General features: G+C 38.9%; 1 protein-coding gene across 3 annotated transcripts in view; it reads left to right on the forward strand.

Moving 5' to 3' along the window:
- The window catches only part of BOC (BOC cell adhesion associated, oncogene regulated), a 97,745-nt gene that overhangs the window by 69,936 nt on the left and 9,249 nt on the right, over positions 1 to 18,560 (forward strand). For 2 of the 3 annotated variants that reach the window (XM_051985301.1, XM_051985303.1), the window contains exons 6-12: positions 2,444 to 2,587; positions 4,385 to 4,678; positions 4,947 to 5,219; positions 7,466 to 7,755; positions 13,685 to 13,847; positions 15,350 to 15,460; positions 16,346 to 16,552. In XM_051985301.1, coding sequence (XP_051841261.1) covers positions 2,444 to 2,587; positions 4,385 to 4,678; positions 4,947 to 5,219; positions 7,466 to 7,755; positions 13,685 to 13,847; positions 15,350 to 15,460; positions 16,346 to 16,552 — 1,482 coding nt within the window. The remainder of the gene's footprint in view (positions 1 to 2,443; positions 2,588 to 4,384; positions 4,679 to 4,946; positions 5,220 to 7,465; positions 7,756 to 13,684; positions 13,848 to 15,349; positions 15,461 to 16,345; positions 16,553 to 18,560) is intronic. The other variant, XM_051985302.1, reaches the window with a different exon arrangement.

An 18,560-nucleotide genomic window follows, 5' to 3' on the forward strand; every position in this document is an offset into this window, starting at 1 on the left:
ATATCATTGCCAATCGTTTCTGATATGTTGGATTGTTCTTTCTTTGTTAATCTTAGAGGCACCTAAGTGAAATACTGGATAGAATATTGGGCCTCATAACTTCCCATCGGCCACATAGCCATCATTATAGGATTATAATTTATAGAGTAATGTGAAACCTTAAAAACCATCTAATTCAACCTTCTCATTTTATAAATGGGAAAACTGGGGACTGAAAAGCACAAATAATTGGTTTAAGGCCCCATAGAACGAAGATGAGTAATGGAACCCCAAATGCAGTGTTCTTTGCTGCCATGATGTGACCCTAAGGGCCTTACAGAATAGAAGAAAAAACTAAAACAGTCTCCAGGAGAAATCCTGGTTGCCAGCCACATAACACAGTGAAGAGGGTATATGTAGTAGAGACATAAACGCCATTTCCTCCTGTGGCAATTCTGGCTTCTTCAAACCACACAGACTCTCCTCTATGCCTAGAATGTGCTGTCTTCCTTACCTTTGTCCCTGGGAAAGGGTCAGTTCAAGGGCCACTTCTTTTAAGCAGTCGTTCCTGAATTCTTGGTCTCCCCTCACCTATCATCCCCCAAATCTTTGTGTAATCTTCTTTAGCTATAAATTCTGTGTTTACTTATCTGGACACAAAGATAAGTCTCCTTGGAGTAGACTGGCAGGTTGCTGAGAGCAGAGATTGTCTCACATTTGCATTTGTATGCCCGGCACAATGCTTGGCACATGGCAGGTCTTTATTCTTGTTGGTTAATTGAGTGTCAGTTCAGAGAAATAGGGAGATACAGACTATCACAAGCCAAGATAGATGTCTTTGTTTGTAAAAATGGCCTATTCTATGAAAAAATTCTTGGGAAAGATGATCAAGATTCCTAGTGGCTTTTATTCACCTTATTACCAAGTTCTTTCCATATATATATATATATAATATATTTGTATGTAATATTTACTTATATATCCACATGATACATGTGTGTGTATATATATATATATCGGTATATGTATGTATGCATATATGGTGTGTGTACATTTGTATTGTACATATATATGTATTGTGAATTATGTATATGTGTGTATATGAGTGTCTGCATATGTATGTATTTTTCCTAAGATGGGGATGGGATGGGCACAGGCAGGGAATGAGGGGAGGAAGAGTTTTAATTCTCTCTTGCCACCAGCGGAAGCTAGACAGCCAGACCTCTCCCCAAAGCTTATTCCAGCCCCAGAAAACTTATAGGAACCCCATTCACCTCACTGAATTGTTGTTAACACCAGTACACCTGGGGCTGTTGCCTCACTCCCACATGTCTCCTGGTGTGGCTTGTCTGGAGCTGCAGGGACAAAGCCCTCTCCCCGGGAAGAAAAGCAAAACAAAGAGGGAACTGACAAGTCAGTATCTCACCTACAGAAAGACGCTGAAAGCCACAGTGGCAGTTGGGTCGTCAAGGAATAGGAGAATCTGCCCCTGGTTAATTAAACCTTATCACGCCAGACTGGGGGTCCACTGCCCACATCCCAGAGAGAAAGGAACCCTAAAGAATAAGCTTCCTCTGGGTGGTGTTTTAAGAAAAGCAGAGTTTCACTGAGCTGACATAACAATGATGGCTTAAATTACATCCATTCATGCAACAAATGTTTGTTAAATGCTTGCTTTGTATAAGATGCTGAGGTGGTAAAGATACAAAGATAAGATGATATGCTGGCAGACATACAAAGATAAATTAGACCCTACCCTTAAGGAGTTTACATTCTAGTCGGGGAAAATAATGCTTGTATTTAAGTAGTTGTGATATAAAATAGAGTCTGTGGTAATTCTGGAGGAGCATTACTAGGGAATCGCTATAGAAGCACATAGAAGGGAGAAATCATTTTGGCAAAGGGCTTCAGAGAAGGACTCATGAAGGAAATGGCATTTGAGCTGGCCCAGGCATGACTGGTAGGGTGTTTTATAACACTTACTGTTTTTCAAAGTGATTTCACATTCATTATCTCATTTAATTTTTGCCACAACTCTGTGAAGTGAGCAGGGCATGTATTTTCCCAGTGGTCTATTTTTTTTTTAACTACACTACATGTTCTCCCTTTTCTCCATTTTTAGAAGATTCATTCCAGGGAATCAGATGTAATTATTGAGTTTTCTTATTGCCTTTTCAACTTTTCCCTATTTGGAACAGATTGGGAAAAAAGAGGGACAATTTGGTCAAATAGATAAAACACTGGAGTCAAAGGCTGTGGATTGAGATCTGCATCCAGTGCTTAATATCTGTGGAACTTTGATCATCTTCCTGAGCTTCTGTTTTCTCATCTGTCAAATGACTAGATTATTTCTGAAGTCCCTCTTAGTTCTAGGTCTATGATAGAGAGATTAAAAATGTGCTTTGCCTTGCTCAAAGCAAAACTCATGAATTGAAGTCCTATCTGTTTCTTGTCTCTTTGACAGACAATTACCTGATCATGCCATCAGGAAACCTCCAGATTGTCAATGCCAGCCAGGAAGATGAAGGGATGTACAAGTGTGCTGCATATAATCCTGTGACTCAGGAAGTGAAAACTTCTGTCTCCAGCGATCGGCTTCGTGTGCGACGTAAGAGAACCTGGTTCTTCTGGGGATGGGGAATGCTTCACCTTTTGAAGAGGGAAGGAAAAGGGAAGGAGCCTGAGAACTTATTCTCTCCTTTTTCTGCAATCCTGTCTCAGTAGGCAAAGAATGGCACTCCTCAGAAAGCCACAGATAGCAATGTAGGCTCAGTGTTCCAAGATTGAGAGGCTAGAGGGCTTGTTTGTTTTTTTGGGTTTTTTTTATCAATGCCTTCATCTTTAAGAAGCCATGTTCCCAGTGAGAGGCTGTATTTTGAACCTCTTCCTAAAACAGTTCACTCTTTGCACCTCTTTTCTGGGAGCTGTAATAAGGAGCCAGCATCTCCCATCATACTACCAGAAATTCATAGATATCTTTTTCAGGGAAGGAGGAGAGTAGTAGTTATACACAAAACAAAAAGTTTCCATTTTTTTCCCCTGTTGCTATGCCTACGTAGAAGAAATGAAAAAGTTTATAATGGACTTATGTTTCTCAGTCCTTGTTCCAATTACTCTTGTGCAGCATTAGAAATTAGAAAAGCTTACTATATATGTTCCATGTGGACCAAGATCATAGGATCAGAAAGATAAAGCTGGAGATCTTACTAGGGATTTTAAAACAGCATTAGAAATTAGAAAAGCTTACTATCTATGTTTCATGAGGACCAAGATCATAGCATCAGAAAGATAAAGTTGGATTTCTTATTAGGAGTTTTGACCAAAGTTCTGTGAACTTAAAAAAAAAACTTACATTTTTGGTAACTGTAGTCAGTAGTCAATAATCAACTAAAACATTTATCAGGCATTTATTATAAACCAGATACTGTGTTAGGTGCTAAGGAAAAGAAAGAGCCCCTACTCTCAAGGAACTTAGAGAAGTTCTGAGCTGTCTATAAAAGGAAGTTTTGGGAATTTTTTGTGCCATTGAGGATATTGAAAAGGTAATGAGTACCAAAGTTAAAGATTCTTCATGATGAGATTCAGTGACACGACGGACTACAGAAAGCCAGGTTGGAGACAGGGAGACATTCAAATCTGGCTTCAGATGCTTACTGGCTAAGTAACCCTGCACAAGTCACTTAATCCCATTTTCCTCAATGTCCTTATCTATGAAATGAACTGGAAAAAGAAATGGCAAATTCTTCCAGTACTTTTGCCAAGAAAGCCCCAAAATATAGTCATGAAGAATCAGATATGACTGAACAGCAAGAATCATGAGGGGCAGGGAGATGATGTTTATAGAGTTAGGATCAAGCAGAACAGCTGGTGGGGAATAAAATTGGACTGCTTTGTAGTCCCATATATTTTACTTTATGCATTTAAGAACATTATTCTGTAAAGGAGTCTATAAGTTTCATCAGATTATCAAAGAGATCCATAAGAAAAAAAAATGAGACCCTCTTCTACAAATTACCTGATCCAAGCTCTCATTTCACAGAAGTGAAGTAGTAGGAAGTTAAATGACTTTTCCAAGTGTATTAGTATTAGTCAGGAGCAAAGTGGAATTCTGAAACCAGGTCCTCTGATGCAGTGCTTATTAAGTCAGAAGCTCTGTGAGGATAGTCATGGTACACTCACGTTTTTTCCTGGGGCTGGAGGTTCAGGACTGACCTCTGCTTTCCCTGGGAATACAATCTCAGGTGGCTCAGATGCCGAGAGTTTGTTACTAACAATTGGGATAGTGTTTCAAGATTGATTTTCTCAAGTCTTACCGGGACAACATTACTGACTTTATATCTATTTCTTTTGGAAAACAGTAGGTTACAGACTCTGTGCTTTTGTTTTCTCTTCTCTATCATCTCAGGCTCTACTGCTGAAGCTGCCCGGATAATTTACCCCCCAGAGGCTCAGACCATCATTGTGACCAAGGGCCAGAGCCTTATTCTGGAGTGTGTGGCTAGTGGAATCCCTCCTCCAAGAGTCACCTGGGCTAAGGATGGATCCAATATTGTGGGCTACAACAAAACCCGCTTCCTGCTCAGCAATCTCCTAATTGATACTACCAGTGAGGAGGACTCTGGAAGCTACAGATGCATGGCAGACAATGGAGTTGGAGAGCCAGGAGCGGCAGTCATACTCTACAATGTCCAAGTGTTTGGTGAGTTCCACCTTCATTTTTGTCTTTTCCCTTCCTTGTACTATTATTCCCCTCCACAGATGAGTGAAATTAGGCTCACATTGTCAGGTCCTCAGGTTGTACAGTGAACAAGTAGCAGAGTAGGAACTCTGGAATCAGAGTATAACAAAGTTTTCATGAGAGCCAGCTTCTTTTAACTTTTCCAATATCATTCAGTTTAAAGCATAGGGAGAAGTAGCAGATTTCTTCTTCTTGTAACCATTGTAATCTTCCTTTTCCCCCCATGAAGAGCCCCCTGAAGTCACCATGGAACTATCCCAGCAAATCATCCCATGGGGGCAGAGCGCCAAATTTACCTGTGAAGTACGGGGGAATCCTCAGCCCTCAGTGCTTTGGCTGAGAAATGCTGTGCCCCTTGCCTCCAGCCAGCGTCTGCGTCTCTCCCGTAAGGCCCTACGGGTGGTAAGCGTAGGTCCTGAGGATGATGGGGTGTACCAGTGCATGGCAGAGAATGAAGTTGGAAGTGCCCAGGCTATGGCACAGCTGAAGACAGCCCGGCCAGGTGAGTTGGTCCAAAACATCCCATCTGCTTTTGGCTACACCATTTTCATCTCTATTTTATTCATTGCTTACTTTTAACTTTGTAGAGTAAAGAAAAGATAACCAATCTCCTCAGTTTAATGTAGTTAAACAAGTGTTAGTTAAAAGCTAATCATCATTTTGAGGAGGTTTGGGGATCTTGATGTAAAAAGGAGAATTATATGCATGAATAATTCAAGATTAATGGAAAAAGAACGTGTGTGTGTGTGTGTGTGTGTGTAATTAGAAACCAATATGAGACAGCCTACAATAGACAATTGAATTGCATATAAATCTCAAATTCTGAAAAATGCATTTTACAGATAATAACTGCTGTGAATGGTATAAGGAAGGTACTGATCAGTTTGAGCGGGAAAGGCATCATGAGGAAAGTGTTGTTTTGCTCATTCCCATCTACTTTCAGCTGATTTCTAATTCCTTTTTTTTAATTAAAACTTTTTATTTTTAAAACATATGCATGCACAATTTTTTTAAAATTAAGCCTTGCAAAACCTTGTGTTCCAATTTTTCTCCCTTTTCACCCCACCCCTTCCCTTAAATGGCAAGCAATTCAATATATGTTAAACGTGGCAAAAATACAAAATATACATACATATTTATACAATTTTCTTGCTGCACAAGAAAAATCATATCAAAAAGGAAAAAATGAAAAAGAAAATAAAATACAAACAACAACAATAAAAAAAGCAAAAATACTATGTTGTGATCCACTCTCATTTCTCACAATCCTCTCTCTGGGTGTAAATGGCTTTCTTCATCACAAGACCACTGGAATTGGACTGAATCATCTTATTGTTGAAAAGAGCCATGTCCATCAGAATTGATCATCGTATTGATTTCTAATTTCTTGTGGTCCTACAGACTTAGCTCACACTATTCTCAACCTATTGTTATTGTTGCCTAATAATTTTTCAATTGACTCTGCATGATCCCTTTTAGAGTTTTCTTAGCCATTTTCTTTTCCAACTCATTTGACAGATGAGGAAATTGAGATAAACAGGGTTAGATAACATGTCTGTGGTTATACACCCAGTAAGTGTCTGAGGCCGTATTTGAACTCAGCTTCTACACTCTATACTACCTAGCTGCCCCGACTTACTTCTATTCATTACTTCAATAGAATAGGACAAAAATTTCTGAGCATTCCATAGTAATGACTCTTAAAGAATAATGGCACTCCTCAGTCCCTTTCTAATTACTCCCTATTAATGCTGGACAAGGTTAAGTGTTTTTGTGAGGAAAGGGATCATAGAGGTAAATTTGGAGGGGACCTTTATTTACTCCAACCTCCTCATTTCACCAATGAGAAAACTGAGTCAAGGCCACATTGGTACTAAATGAAAGACCTGGTTTTTGAACTCATGTCTTTTGATATATAGCTTTAAAAATTACATATTCTGTAAAGACAGAAATAGGTTTCTATTGATCTTTATAACTCTTCTAGGATCTAGTACAGTGCTGTGGACACATTAGGCTTTTTATACACTTTAATCTAAATTTGGTGAATTTTAATATTTGGGCGTCTATCATCTTAAAAGGAAAGAGAGAAGAACCTTTTGCTACAAATACTCATGAATCATATGAGCCACACAATCTGTGCATTGTAACTTGGGCTGTCTAAGGAAAGCATTTCAGACACACCTTCTCCAGTGACATAGTATCATAACACTCCTTCCCATCTTAGGAAGGAGCCTGACTGGACAGTGCAGAAATCTGGGTGTTATTTAGTTACAGAGGAGCATAGTACAGATTAGTATAATTCACTGGCACCAGAGTGCACAGAGAGCTGGGCCTGGAGCCATGAAAACCTCACTTGAAATCTGGCTTCAGTTTATGTGTAACCCTGGAATATGTCACTTAATCCAGTTTACCTCAGTTTCCTTGTATGAAAATGAGCTAGAGAAAGAAATGGCAAACATAGGTTTTAAAATATGAACGCCTACTCTAGATTATTTTCAAGAAAACCCCATGGATAGTATAGTCTGTGGGGTCATGAAAAGTCACATATGACTGATATTCATTTATTATAATTTTTATTTTCCATATCACAGCTTCAAAGTCTCACTTTCCAAGTCTCCTGGTTCCCTTTGATTCTTTTCTCTATTTTCAAGCAAATATGTCCAGTAAAGGCAAGTTCTAACAATCTCAGGCAAGTAGGTGCGTTTAAAATGGCTCTTCCTCGCATCTACTTTTCTCTTTTGTTTTTAGGAACAACCCTGAAACCATGGCGAGAGGCCAAGTTTGGATCAGCTCAGTCTCCCACACCACCTGCTAGGCCTAGCAGCCCTGACAGGACACTTCTGAGGCCTCGGCCAACAACCCTGCCTGCCTCCCTACAGTGCCCCACTGCCAAGGGGCAGGTGTCTCCGGCAGAGGCTCCCATCATCCTCAGCTCTCCGAGGACATCTAAGACAGACTACTATGAGCTGGTGTGGAGACCTCGGCATGAAAGTGGCAACAGAGCCCCAATCCTGTACTACCTGGTGAAACACCGCAAGGTATGGTTCTCCTGGTCCATCTGCCCACCTCGCAGTGTTGAGGTGGAGATGGACTCACCCCGGCTTTGTTGCTGGGGAGTTTCTAAAATCAATGATGCCCTCTTTCTAAAGATTTCTAAAATCAATGATGCTATAAGAAACTTGACAACCAATTTTTTCCCTTGTCTTAAGTACCTGCTCAGAACCCCACAAGGTTTCACAGACAGGGAGTTTTCTGGAGTCGTATATTCTTACATCTATCTCCATCTCATCCCCACCGGAGTTTGCCACTTGAAGACTATCCCAACCTTCTTCGCCCCGCCAGAACCCAAACAACCAGACTATCAGGATATGGACCATATTAGGGGTAGCTGTGTGGGTGGAGAAAAGGTGTCATTGTGAGAGATGCTAAAAATGAAAGGTGATATGGAAATTACAAACCTAGGAAGAATATGGCACCCTCAACAGAAAATTGGGAAGTAGAATTAATGTTTTTCAAAACTGTTGATGCTTATCAGTCAAAAGAGCTGTAGTTGGCTAGGGTACCACAATTATGAAGGAGCAGCCACCTGAATGTCTAATAAACTCAGAAAAGAGCCGTGTTTTTAGTCTACTCAAAACTTTTATTTTTCCCAGAAGTGACATACTACAATTTATTATAATCGTATATTATAACTATTGTGTAAATCCATACAACATTACACAGGGAAATGTACTATTATTATTATTATTATTATTAGGTCAACATCTGTTAATAATCATATTTTTTCCCCTTTGAAACCACTCTAGATGGTTTGAGATCAAAGGGACAATGTGATATTTTGGAAAGAGCACTGAATTTAGAATCAGAAGACCTTAAGTTTAAATCCTGCCTATGTTAATGAGCAAACTATTATTTCTTTGTACCTCAGTTTCCTCATCTATAAAATGGTTACATTAGATTAGATTATCTCTATGATCCCTTTTAACTCTTGACTGTATAATCATTAGTATTCTGCTGATATTCTAGCAATGGCAAACTGTCCTTGGAGACAGAAAAACACAAGCCAGTTGTTTTAAGTGTGTTTTCTATGAAAGTTTAAAGTGTTCTTCCACAATTTTTGGAATTGAATTTTAATTCTACCGCTGCCCAGCAGGTATTGTAAAATATAAACTGACTGTACTATTTCAGACCTCAAGTATTCCTCTTTCAATAGCAGACTCTCTGTCGAGGGAATATTCAGCAGATCCTTGGGGAGAAAGCCATTTGACTCATTTGTAGAAGTATATTATTACATCTATGCCGATCCATCTCATCCTCACTGAAGTTTGCCACTTGAAGGCTATCCCAACTTTCTGGAGTATTAATTATAATCAACACAGTAAGGCTGAAGATATATTCACTACTTAAAGATAACTATTTGTCTTCAGAGGAGATTTCCATTGTTTTCTAGTTGTTTTTTTTTCTTTTTAAGAATCCATAAGAACATTTGTCTTCATTCTATGTACACAACTTTCCTGTTTTTTTTAAATAGTATTTTATTTTTCCAAATATATGCAAATATAGTTTTCAACATTCACCTTTGCAAAATTTCATGTTCCAAATTTTTCTCCCTTTCTCCCCCTCTCATTTCTTGCTTTTTTTCTTAAGAGAACAAGCATTTTCTTGAAAAACTTTTTCAGCAAGTTCTCCACTTAATGATACTTTTTCCTCTTCAGAAGAAGTCAACATTTATTAATTTCAAGCAATATACTAATAATTGAGGATGCAAAAAAAAAGACCAAAAATGATCCCTGCCTTCAAGGAGCTTATAATCTAATGGGCAGTACAATAGGCAAGCAACTATATACACACAAATTGTTTACACACACATTTGGTTGGAGTAGTAAGGGGCAGGTACATGTTGCAATGAATAGCAAACTGGACTTGGAGTTAGGAAAATTCATCTTCCTGAGTTCAAATCCAGCCTCAGGCACTTAGTAGCTCATTCTATAGATGAGGAAACTAAGTCAAAAAAGTGACTTGCCCAGGATAATATAGCTGGTAAGGGTAATGCCAGATTAAAAGAAGATTGGAAAGGTAAGAAAAGACTAGGTTGCCCTAGAATTTTATATTTGATCTTGTAAGTGATAGGAAGATTTATTAATAGGCTAATGATATAGTAAGTTTATTAAATAAGTGACTGATGTGCTCAGACCTGCATTCTAGGGAAATTGGGTGGGTAGCTGAGTATAAGATAGACTGGAGTGAGAAGACTTAAGGCAAGGAGATTACATTCGGGCAGCCGGGTGATTCAGTGGATAAAGGAACTAGACTTGAAGTCAAAAAGACCTAAGTTCAAATTCAGCTTCAGACACTGTTTTTTTTTTTAATATAATAACTTTTTATTGACAGAACCCATGCCAGAGTAATTTTTTTTTACATTATCCCTTGTACTCAGTTCTGTTCAGATTTTTCCCCTCCCTCCCTCTACCTCCTCCCCTAGATGGCAAGCAGTCCTATATATGTTAAATATGTTGCGGTATATCCTAGATACAATCAATATATGTTTACAGAACCAAACAGTTCTCTTGTTGCACAGGGAGAATTGGATTCAGAAGGTAAAAATACCTGGGAAGAAAAACAAAAATGCAAATAGTTTACATTCATTTCCCAGTGTTCTTTCTTTGGGTGTAGCTGCTTCTGTCCATCATTTATCAATTGAAACAGAGTTCAGACACTAACTGTTTAACCTTGGCTAAGTCACTTTGCCCCAGTTTCCTCATCTGTCAAATGAGCTAAAGAAGGAAATGACAAACCACTTCAATAGCAATAGTTTGACATTGCTAGAGTATCTGCAGAGTAGCAATGATTATATAGAAAAGAGTTGGAAGGGACCATAGAGGTCACCATTTTATAGCTGAGGAAACTGAGGCACAGGGAAGTAATAGCTTGCTCACTAGCAGAGTCAGGATTTAAACTTAAATCCTCCTGATTCCAAATTCAGTGCTTTTTCCAAAACATCACATTGTCCTTTTGGTCCCAAACTATGGTTTCCAAAGGAAAAATTTGCCAAGAAAGCCCTAAATATGATCACAGAGAATTAGACATGACTGAAATGACTGAACAGCATTGTCACCTTTTTAGGTGCCCAGAAATGCATCATCCTATTAACCCCTAATAAGTCAATGCCTTGCAGCAATCAGACTAATGAGAAAACAAATACAAAAGTCTCAAAAAAAGGCAGTTTTGCATAGAAGAAGGTGCCCCAGAATTCCTTTTCCTGTGTAATTGGACTCCTCCCTCTCATAGGACTATACTAAATGGATAGGAGGAGAGGAGGAAACAAAATTCCCCTGGTCCCCAAGCAAAAAGACCTGAGGTTGACAAGGATAATATTTTTAATGTATTTATGTAGCCACCAAAGCTGTCCCACTGAGCAATACACTGGCAGGGACCAGGCTCTGGTGATCTGGAAATGCCAGCACTCTGACAATTTATCTTCTTGTCGTGTTTGACAGTGACTAATTACCTTGACATTAATTTTTTTTTATTGCTGAGCCCAGGGAAAGTATGGGGACTGAGAGGGAAAGATTGAGGGGATCAGGGGAAGCCGGAGAAGCAGCTCTGAGGGGCTCTGGGGATCCTCTCTTGGGCTGCAAAGGCTCAGGTGCTCCTAGAGTTCTTAACAGTTACTGATAAGGCAGAAACAAAGTTTCTTTCTTGAGAGTCTTTGTGTCTAAGATTATGACGGACAAAAAGTTGAAAAACACAAGAGTGAACACGTTAGGTTTTCTTTTTCCATGCTCCCCTCCACAACAGGAAACTGAAATCATCCTGACAGGTTTTGCTTTTTCACACGTGTGTAGCACGTTTCCTTTCCCGGTCCATCTTGCACATTCCCTGTGCTACCGTGTTTGGATTTCCAACACCACTGGGGATTCTCAGCTTATGAAAACCTCACCCTTTTGGCACAAATGAAGAAAAACTGATATTCAGCCTAAAACATCCTTGTGCCTTGAATGGTGGGCTTTGTTCTTTGGTAATATTACACTGGGGGATAAAAGTCTTTTCCTACCAGTCATTTCCTCCTTGGCAAATTCTGACTATGCTTTTCAGTAGAAATCCCTCACTTTCGGTAATTCAAAGTATTGTAAATTTAGAGCTGGAATGGAGTCTAACAGGCTATGAAGTCCAACTTCCTCAAATCACAGATGAGGAAATTGAGGCTCAGAGAGGTTACAGTCTTCCCAGAGTTGCACAGCTAGTAAATGACTGAGAATTTTAAATTGATTTACCTGATCCTAAGTCCAGTGTTCTGTGTGCTATGCCTTACTGCCTCAAGTAGCACCACATAGGCATTCTAGGCATAGGAAATAGAAGAGGAAATGCTGAATTCTGATGTTTGCAATTAGATCATTTTGATGGGATGTAGACCATATAGAATCATAGAAATCTAGAACAGAAGTAGCCATGGAGATCATCTAATCCAACTTCTTTTTTTTAATAATAAGTAAAGAAACTGAAGTCTAGGAGCAGTGAGATAGCATGGTGGATGGAGCCCTGGGTTGGGAATTATGAGGCCTGAATGCAAATCTGGCCTCAGATGCTTACTAGCTATGTGACTCTGCTCAAGTCACTTAACCTTTATCTGCCTCGAGTCTCCTCTTCTTTAAAATGGGGATAATAATGGCACTTATCTCCTAGGGTTGTTGTAAGGATCAAATGAGAGAATGATCATAATGCATTTAGCATAATACTTGGCACATAGTAAGAGCTACATTAAGATTAGCTGGTAAGTGACTTGCCCAAGATCACACAATTAGATTATTAAGGGGAGTGGTATGAAATGCCTGGAAAGAAAATCTAGATCCAAATTGTAAAGAATCAAGGCAAAGAGGTTGAATTTTATTCTTTTTTATTTTTTTAATGAAAGCTTTTTATTTTTCAAAACATATGCATGGATAATTCTTCGACATCAACCTTGTGTCCCATTTCCCTCCCTTCCCTTTCCCCATCTCCTAGATGGCAAATAGACATGGTAGAAATAAATGTTAAATCCAATATATGCATACATATTTATACAATTATCTTGCTGCACAAGAAAAATCAAATCAAACTGGAAAAAATTAGAAAGAAAATAAAATGCAAGCAAACAACAACAAAAAGAGTAAAAATAATATGTTGTGAACCACAATTCCCACAGTTCTCTCTCTGGATGTATATGGCTTTCTTCATCACAAGATCATTGGAACTAGTCTGAATCAGGTTAAATTTTATTCTTGAAAAGAAGTCACAGGAAAGTGACAATCTAAGACCTATACTTTAGGAAAAACTATTTTGGCAGCTCGATATAAGATAGTTTAGAGCAAAACTTGTGATTCCAAAAAGAAGTCACATTACTGCATATGAGATTCATGAAAAATTTGACAATAGTAAAAAGGTTTTTGAACCCACTGACCAAAAATGAATTCAAAATTAAGCACATAATGAATCCGAGGTGTTTGTGACAGTGTTTGCCTGTATTGTATTGTATGACTTCACTGCAACCTTAATTCTGAATACACAACATGCACACTTTGCACTGGTGCATGCACAAAAGCAGCCAGAAATATCTCGGCTCAGATTTGAGATGGAAGTCATGGAAAAATTTCTTGGGCAAAAAAGGGTCACGGGTGGAAAAAGTTTAAGAAGCCCTGGTTTAGAGAAAAGTTGGTATGTTCAGATTACATGCGTAGTGTCAGATCTCTGATTTTCTAAACTATTTTAGTTATAAAATAACAGTAAGATAATTTTTCATAGGTTGAGTCTGCTTCTATGAAAATTGTTACAGGACCTTGCTGACTGTGATCATTATCCCCCTTTCTCTACTATTCCTTTCCAAGAAATCCCTGCAATCCTATCTTTTTCCTTAGTGAGTTCTTTCACTCCAAAAGGCACTTAGAAGAAACCTCAGAAAAGACCAGACCTTAAGTAAGTCCTTTTCTCCAGCAGGTTACAAATTCTTCTGATGAGTGGACCATCTCAGGTATTCCAGCTAACCAACACCGCCTGACACTGACCAGATTGGATCCTGGAAGCTTGTATGAAGTTGAAATGGCAGCTTACAATTGTGCCGGGGAGGGACAGACAGCCATGGTCACATTTCGAACTGGTAACTGTTATATGCTCCCTTGCTAGCTTTGGGGCATCATCCCTGGGGACTAATGAAGGGCTCTTCCCTATGTGAGGGAGGAATTTCTCTTTCCCTCCCTTCTCATGAAAATCTTGGCTGTTCCCTTTCTGTATAGTTGGTATTTCTATTTGTGGGATCTGTGTTGTTAATTACTTACCCTCTTCATGTGCTTTGCCAAATGTAGTCCCCAGATTGATGGGATATCTTGTTTCCATTGCTGGTTTTATAATTTTCTACAGAGCTTTAAATCCGACTGTTTCCCCTTTCTTTACTATAAAGGGCTAGAAGTAAAGCAGCATCATAAAATTGTCATGCTTTAAAACAATTCCTCCCAAAAGATTTAAGCACCTACTATATAGGTATATGTGGCATATGTATGCAGACATATATTTATATATATGTAATTTACAAAATTCAGAGAGAGAGAGAGAAATGAGTGAAACAAGACAATATTGTACATAATAACAACAATATTGTTTTAAAAATGACTTTGAATGAATGTCATTTTGACTATTATAAACACCCAGATTAACTATAAAGGACATAAGAGGCTATCTTCATCCAGAGAAAGAAAGAAAGAAAAAACTGAAAGTAGGAATTTGTACAGAATAAGTGTATACATATATGTATATATGTGTGTGTGTGTGTGTGTGTATACATATACACACATACATATACACCTATTTGTGCAATCCTTTCCAGGATGGGGGGGGGAGAAAAAAATAAATTTATAAGATAACTTTTTTGTATATTTAAAAGGAATAGCAAGTTGTACATAATAAATTTTCATTTTTATGTATAATAATCTTTTTTATTATACTGTTATAGAAATGTTTTATTCCATAAATTTAAAATAAAATAAGTGTATGTTTGTGTCTGAGAGAGAGAGGAAAGAATCTTTGATTTGAGGTGCTAATTGAGGAATTTTTTACAACATTGGTTATTATTTCTTTACAGGGTATTGGCTAATGAAAGTACCATTCCTAGAGTATAGCCATGAGCAGGATTTTTGCCTCTTGCAATCTCCCCTCGCTCTGGGCTGATACTCTTGTGTAAGGGAAGGGTTCTGCCCATGGGTTTAGGGTTCAGGGTTCAAGGCATGCACAAGTATTCTATGACTGTTTCTTATCCCCTTAACCCTTGTTCTGGGATTGGAGGCGACTTTTTGATTGGCTACTACGCCAGAACTGAGTAAAAATAGAACCTTTTTTTCCTGTTGCTAACCTTAAGTGAAAAAGTTGAACTTGAGGGGTCTCAGTGTGGTGGAATGTAGCGGCAAAACACTGTGCATGTTCAGATAGGACATCAGGCTCCCTTTGCACCAGGCCTTGAATTGACCACTTTTCTCCTGCTTCCCATCCTTATATTTACATCAGCTTCTTAGAACATCCAGCACTTCTTCAGAGTAACACCTTTGTGAGATTCAAACACAGATGTACCGCTCTCCCTTCCTCCCAAAACTTGACCCCTTTTTAATGCAGGTCGGAGGCCCAAACCTGAGATTGTTGCCAGCAAGGAGCAGCAGATCCAGAGGGACGATCCAGGTGCCAGCACCCAAAGTAACAACCAGCTAGACAACAGCCGCCTCTCCCGTAAGCCTCTGCCAATGACAGCTGGGGAGGGGAAGGAGACAGGAGAGTCTCAGTCATATACAGTGGGAAGAGGAAGTAGGCAAATTGGACTCACAGTCCCAGAGCCCCATTTTGTTGTTTTAGGTTGCTGGGTCTTTTATAATAAGGGCCCATGATTCTGCAAAACCTTGTCCCAAAATGCTCCTTAGGAGAGAGGTGGGGAACCGGAGGAAAGTATTTAAATAAATTAGAAATGTGTATTAGAAATATAAATATAAAAATATTTCCTTTTTTATTCTACTCTCTGGAAATTGGGATGATGGATATCTGCTGGATGAGAGCAGAGGTAGAAGGACCTGGTTCCTCCTTCTCATGTTACTCAAGTTTTGAGAAAGGGTCCTGCTCTGTTTTAAGCCAATCTATTCCAGTTATCAATGGAATTATGTGTAGACAGTAATAGTATTTCCTGTCAGAGGTGTTATAAAGGGAATTCTTCCATGTAAATTTACAACCCTCTTATTTACAGTTGCCAACTAGCTGATATATACCCAGCCCATTCCTTATCAGATGCCTTCTGACTGATGTATTATGGTCAGTTAGGAGGACCTGAGTTTAAATCCTATCTCATACTCTTGCTGGCTTTCACCTAAGCTCTTTAGCTTCTGTTCCTTCATCTATAAAATGTAGATAATAATAGCACCTCCCTCATGTTGTTGTAAGAAAGAAAATATAGGAAAAGTGTTTTGTAAACCTTAGGACATTTTATAAAAGTTATCAATTACTGCCTATTATTATCACTTAGTTTTCATTTTGATAAACTTGTTTCTAAGGTCTTCCAACTCAGAAGTCTACAGTTATGCCAGTGAAGAGTAATTTCTCTCACCTTTTTCTTGTCCCTTCCCTTAGCGCCAGAAGCCCCAGACCGGCCCACCATTTCCATGGCCTCTGAGACGTCTGTGTATGTGACCTGGATTCCCCGTGGAAATGGTGGCTTCCCGATTCAGTCCTTCCGAGTGGAATACAAGAAGCTCAAGAAAGTGGGGGACTGGATTCTGGCCACCAGCGCCATCCCTCCCTCTCGGCTGTCAGTGGAGATCACAGGCCTGGAAAAAGGTAGGGAGAATGGAGTCACGAGGGGTCAGTTCAGTTAAACAAACATGGCTTATAAGTGTCTGCTGGGCCAGGCAAGCTCAGCCCCACAAAAATGCCAGCTTTCCAGAGCACCAGGTGATTTGCTCTGATGAAAGCTACCCTATTCTGTTGGTAACCCTCTACCTTATAATTACCTATTAACCTAATAGTATCTCCTTGAAAACTAAATAAGATGGCATATCTAATGCTTTTTGCTAACTTTAAGGTGTTATGTGAATATTAGCTATTATCATGGGGGGCACAGTTAGGTGGTGTAGTCGATAGATTACAGGGGTCCTCAAACTTTTTAAATAGGGGGCCAGTTCACTGTCCCTCAGACTGTTGGAGGGCCGGACTATAGTAAAAACAAAAACTTTGTTTCGTGGGCCTTTAAATAAAGAAACTTCATAGCCCTGGGTGAGGGGGATAAATGTCCTCAGCTGCCACATCTGGCCCACGGGCCTTGGCTTTAGGACCCCTGAAGATAGAACAACAGGCCTAGAATTAGGAAAACCTGAGTTCAAATCTGCCTCAGAGCCTTTTTAGCTGTGTGACTCTGGGCAAGTAATTTAATCCTGTTTGCTTCAGTTTCCTCACCTGTAAAATGAAATGGAGAAGGAAATGGCAAACTATTCCAGTGTTTTTGCCAAAAAAAAAAAAAAAAAACTAAATGGGATCATAAAACGACAGGACTGAAAAATAATAATAATTATAAATCACAAAATTATTATTAGGAAAAGGACAGAAGCAAATAAAAATGCCTTTGCTTCAGTCTGTCTTCTGAGATACCTCAGTGGAGATAACACTGGTTCTAGAGTTCAACTTGTTCTTCTGAGGCTAACTACTTTAGTGATCTAGTCACAACTTTCACTTAACTTTCCTCCATTTCTTTATTTGTAAAATGAGGAAATTGTATTAGATAGTTTCTGGGGTCCCTTCTATCTGTAGATCTAAAATCCCATAATTCTGTTTTGCCTGAATGTTATGGAATCCTCTTAGAAAACAAAATGTCCTTTCTCACCCTAATCTGATCTGAGTATTTTTAAAAAGTCTCTTTACAATTTGGGGTGATAGGCCTCTATTAGTCCAGAGGAGAGACAAAAGAACATTGAAGCACACTAGATGGAGAGCGCTTTGGACCTGGAAATGAGAAGTTGTTATTGTTCAGTCATTTTCATTTTTGAACAACTTTGTTTCCTCATTTGGAGTTTTCCTGGCAAAGAAACTGGAATGGTTTGCCATTTTCTTTTCCAGCTCATTTTACAGAGGAGGAAACTGAGGCAAACAGGGTTAAGTGACTTGCCTAGAATCACAGAGTTAGGAAGGTTTGAGGGCAGGTTTGAACTCAGGAAGAAGCTTTCAGCCTGGGCTTCTATCCATACCTTAAGCTGGCTTTAAGAGAGAAACTCCTGAGTTCAGATCTAGCCTCAGATATTTATTAGCTCTATGACCCTAGGCAAGTCATTTAACATGTGTGCTCTAGTTTCCTCAAAATAGGGTTAATCCTAGAACCTATGTCCCATATGAAAATCACATGAGATAATACTTGTAAAGCATTTAACATCTTTCACATAGATGTTACTTAATAAATGTTCATTTCCTCTTCCTCCTTCCTTTTGAATTATCAGTTTTTTATTGACCAGGTCCAACTGGATTCCCAGAGATATCTCAAAACTCAGTATGTCCACTTATTTTTCTCCCCAGACCCTCCCCCTCCCAAACCTCCTTATTTGTTTTGAAGGCATCCCCATTTTTTAAGACTCCTTCGTTTGTAATTTCAGCATTATCTCAACTCCTCCTCAGTTGACAAATCTTGATGTTTCTCCCTCTACATTGTCCCTTTATTTATATCCCAGTACCTAGAATACTACCTGGTATTAATGCCTATTGATATATTGGTTGCCTTATTGCCTTTAAGATTTTTTTAGAATTATAGGGAGAGCAGTCAGTTGATATCTTAGATTGATGAGTTAGGAAAGCTTGGGAAAAA

The sequence above is a fragment of the Antechinus flavipes genome, chromosome 3 (assembly GCF_016432865.1).
Source record: "Antechinus flavipes isolate AdamAnt ecotype Samford, QLD, Australia chromosome 3, AdamAnt_v2, whole genome shotgun sequence".
NCBI classification, from domain to species: domain Eukaryota; kingdom Metazoa; phylum Chordata; class Mammalia; order Dasyuromorphia; family Dasyuridae; genus Antechinus; species Antechinus flavipes.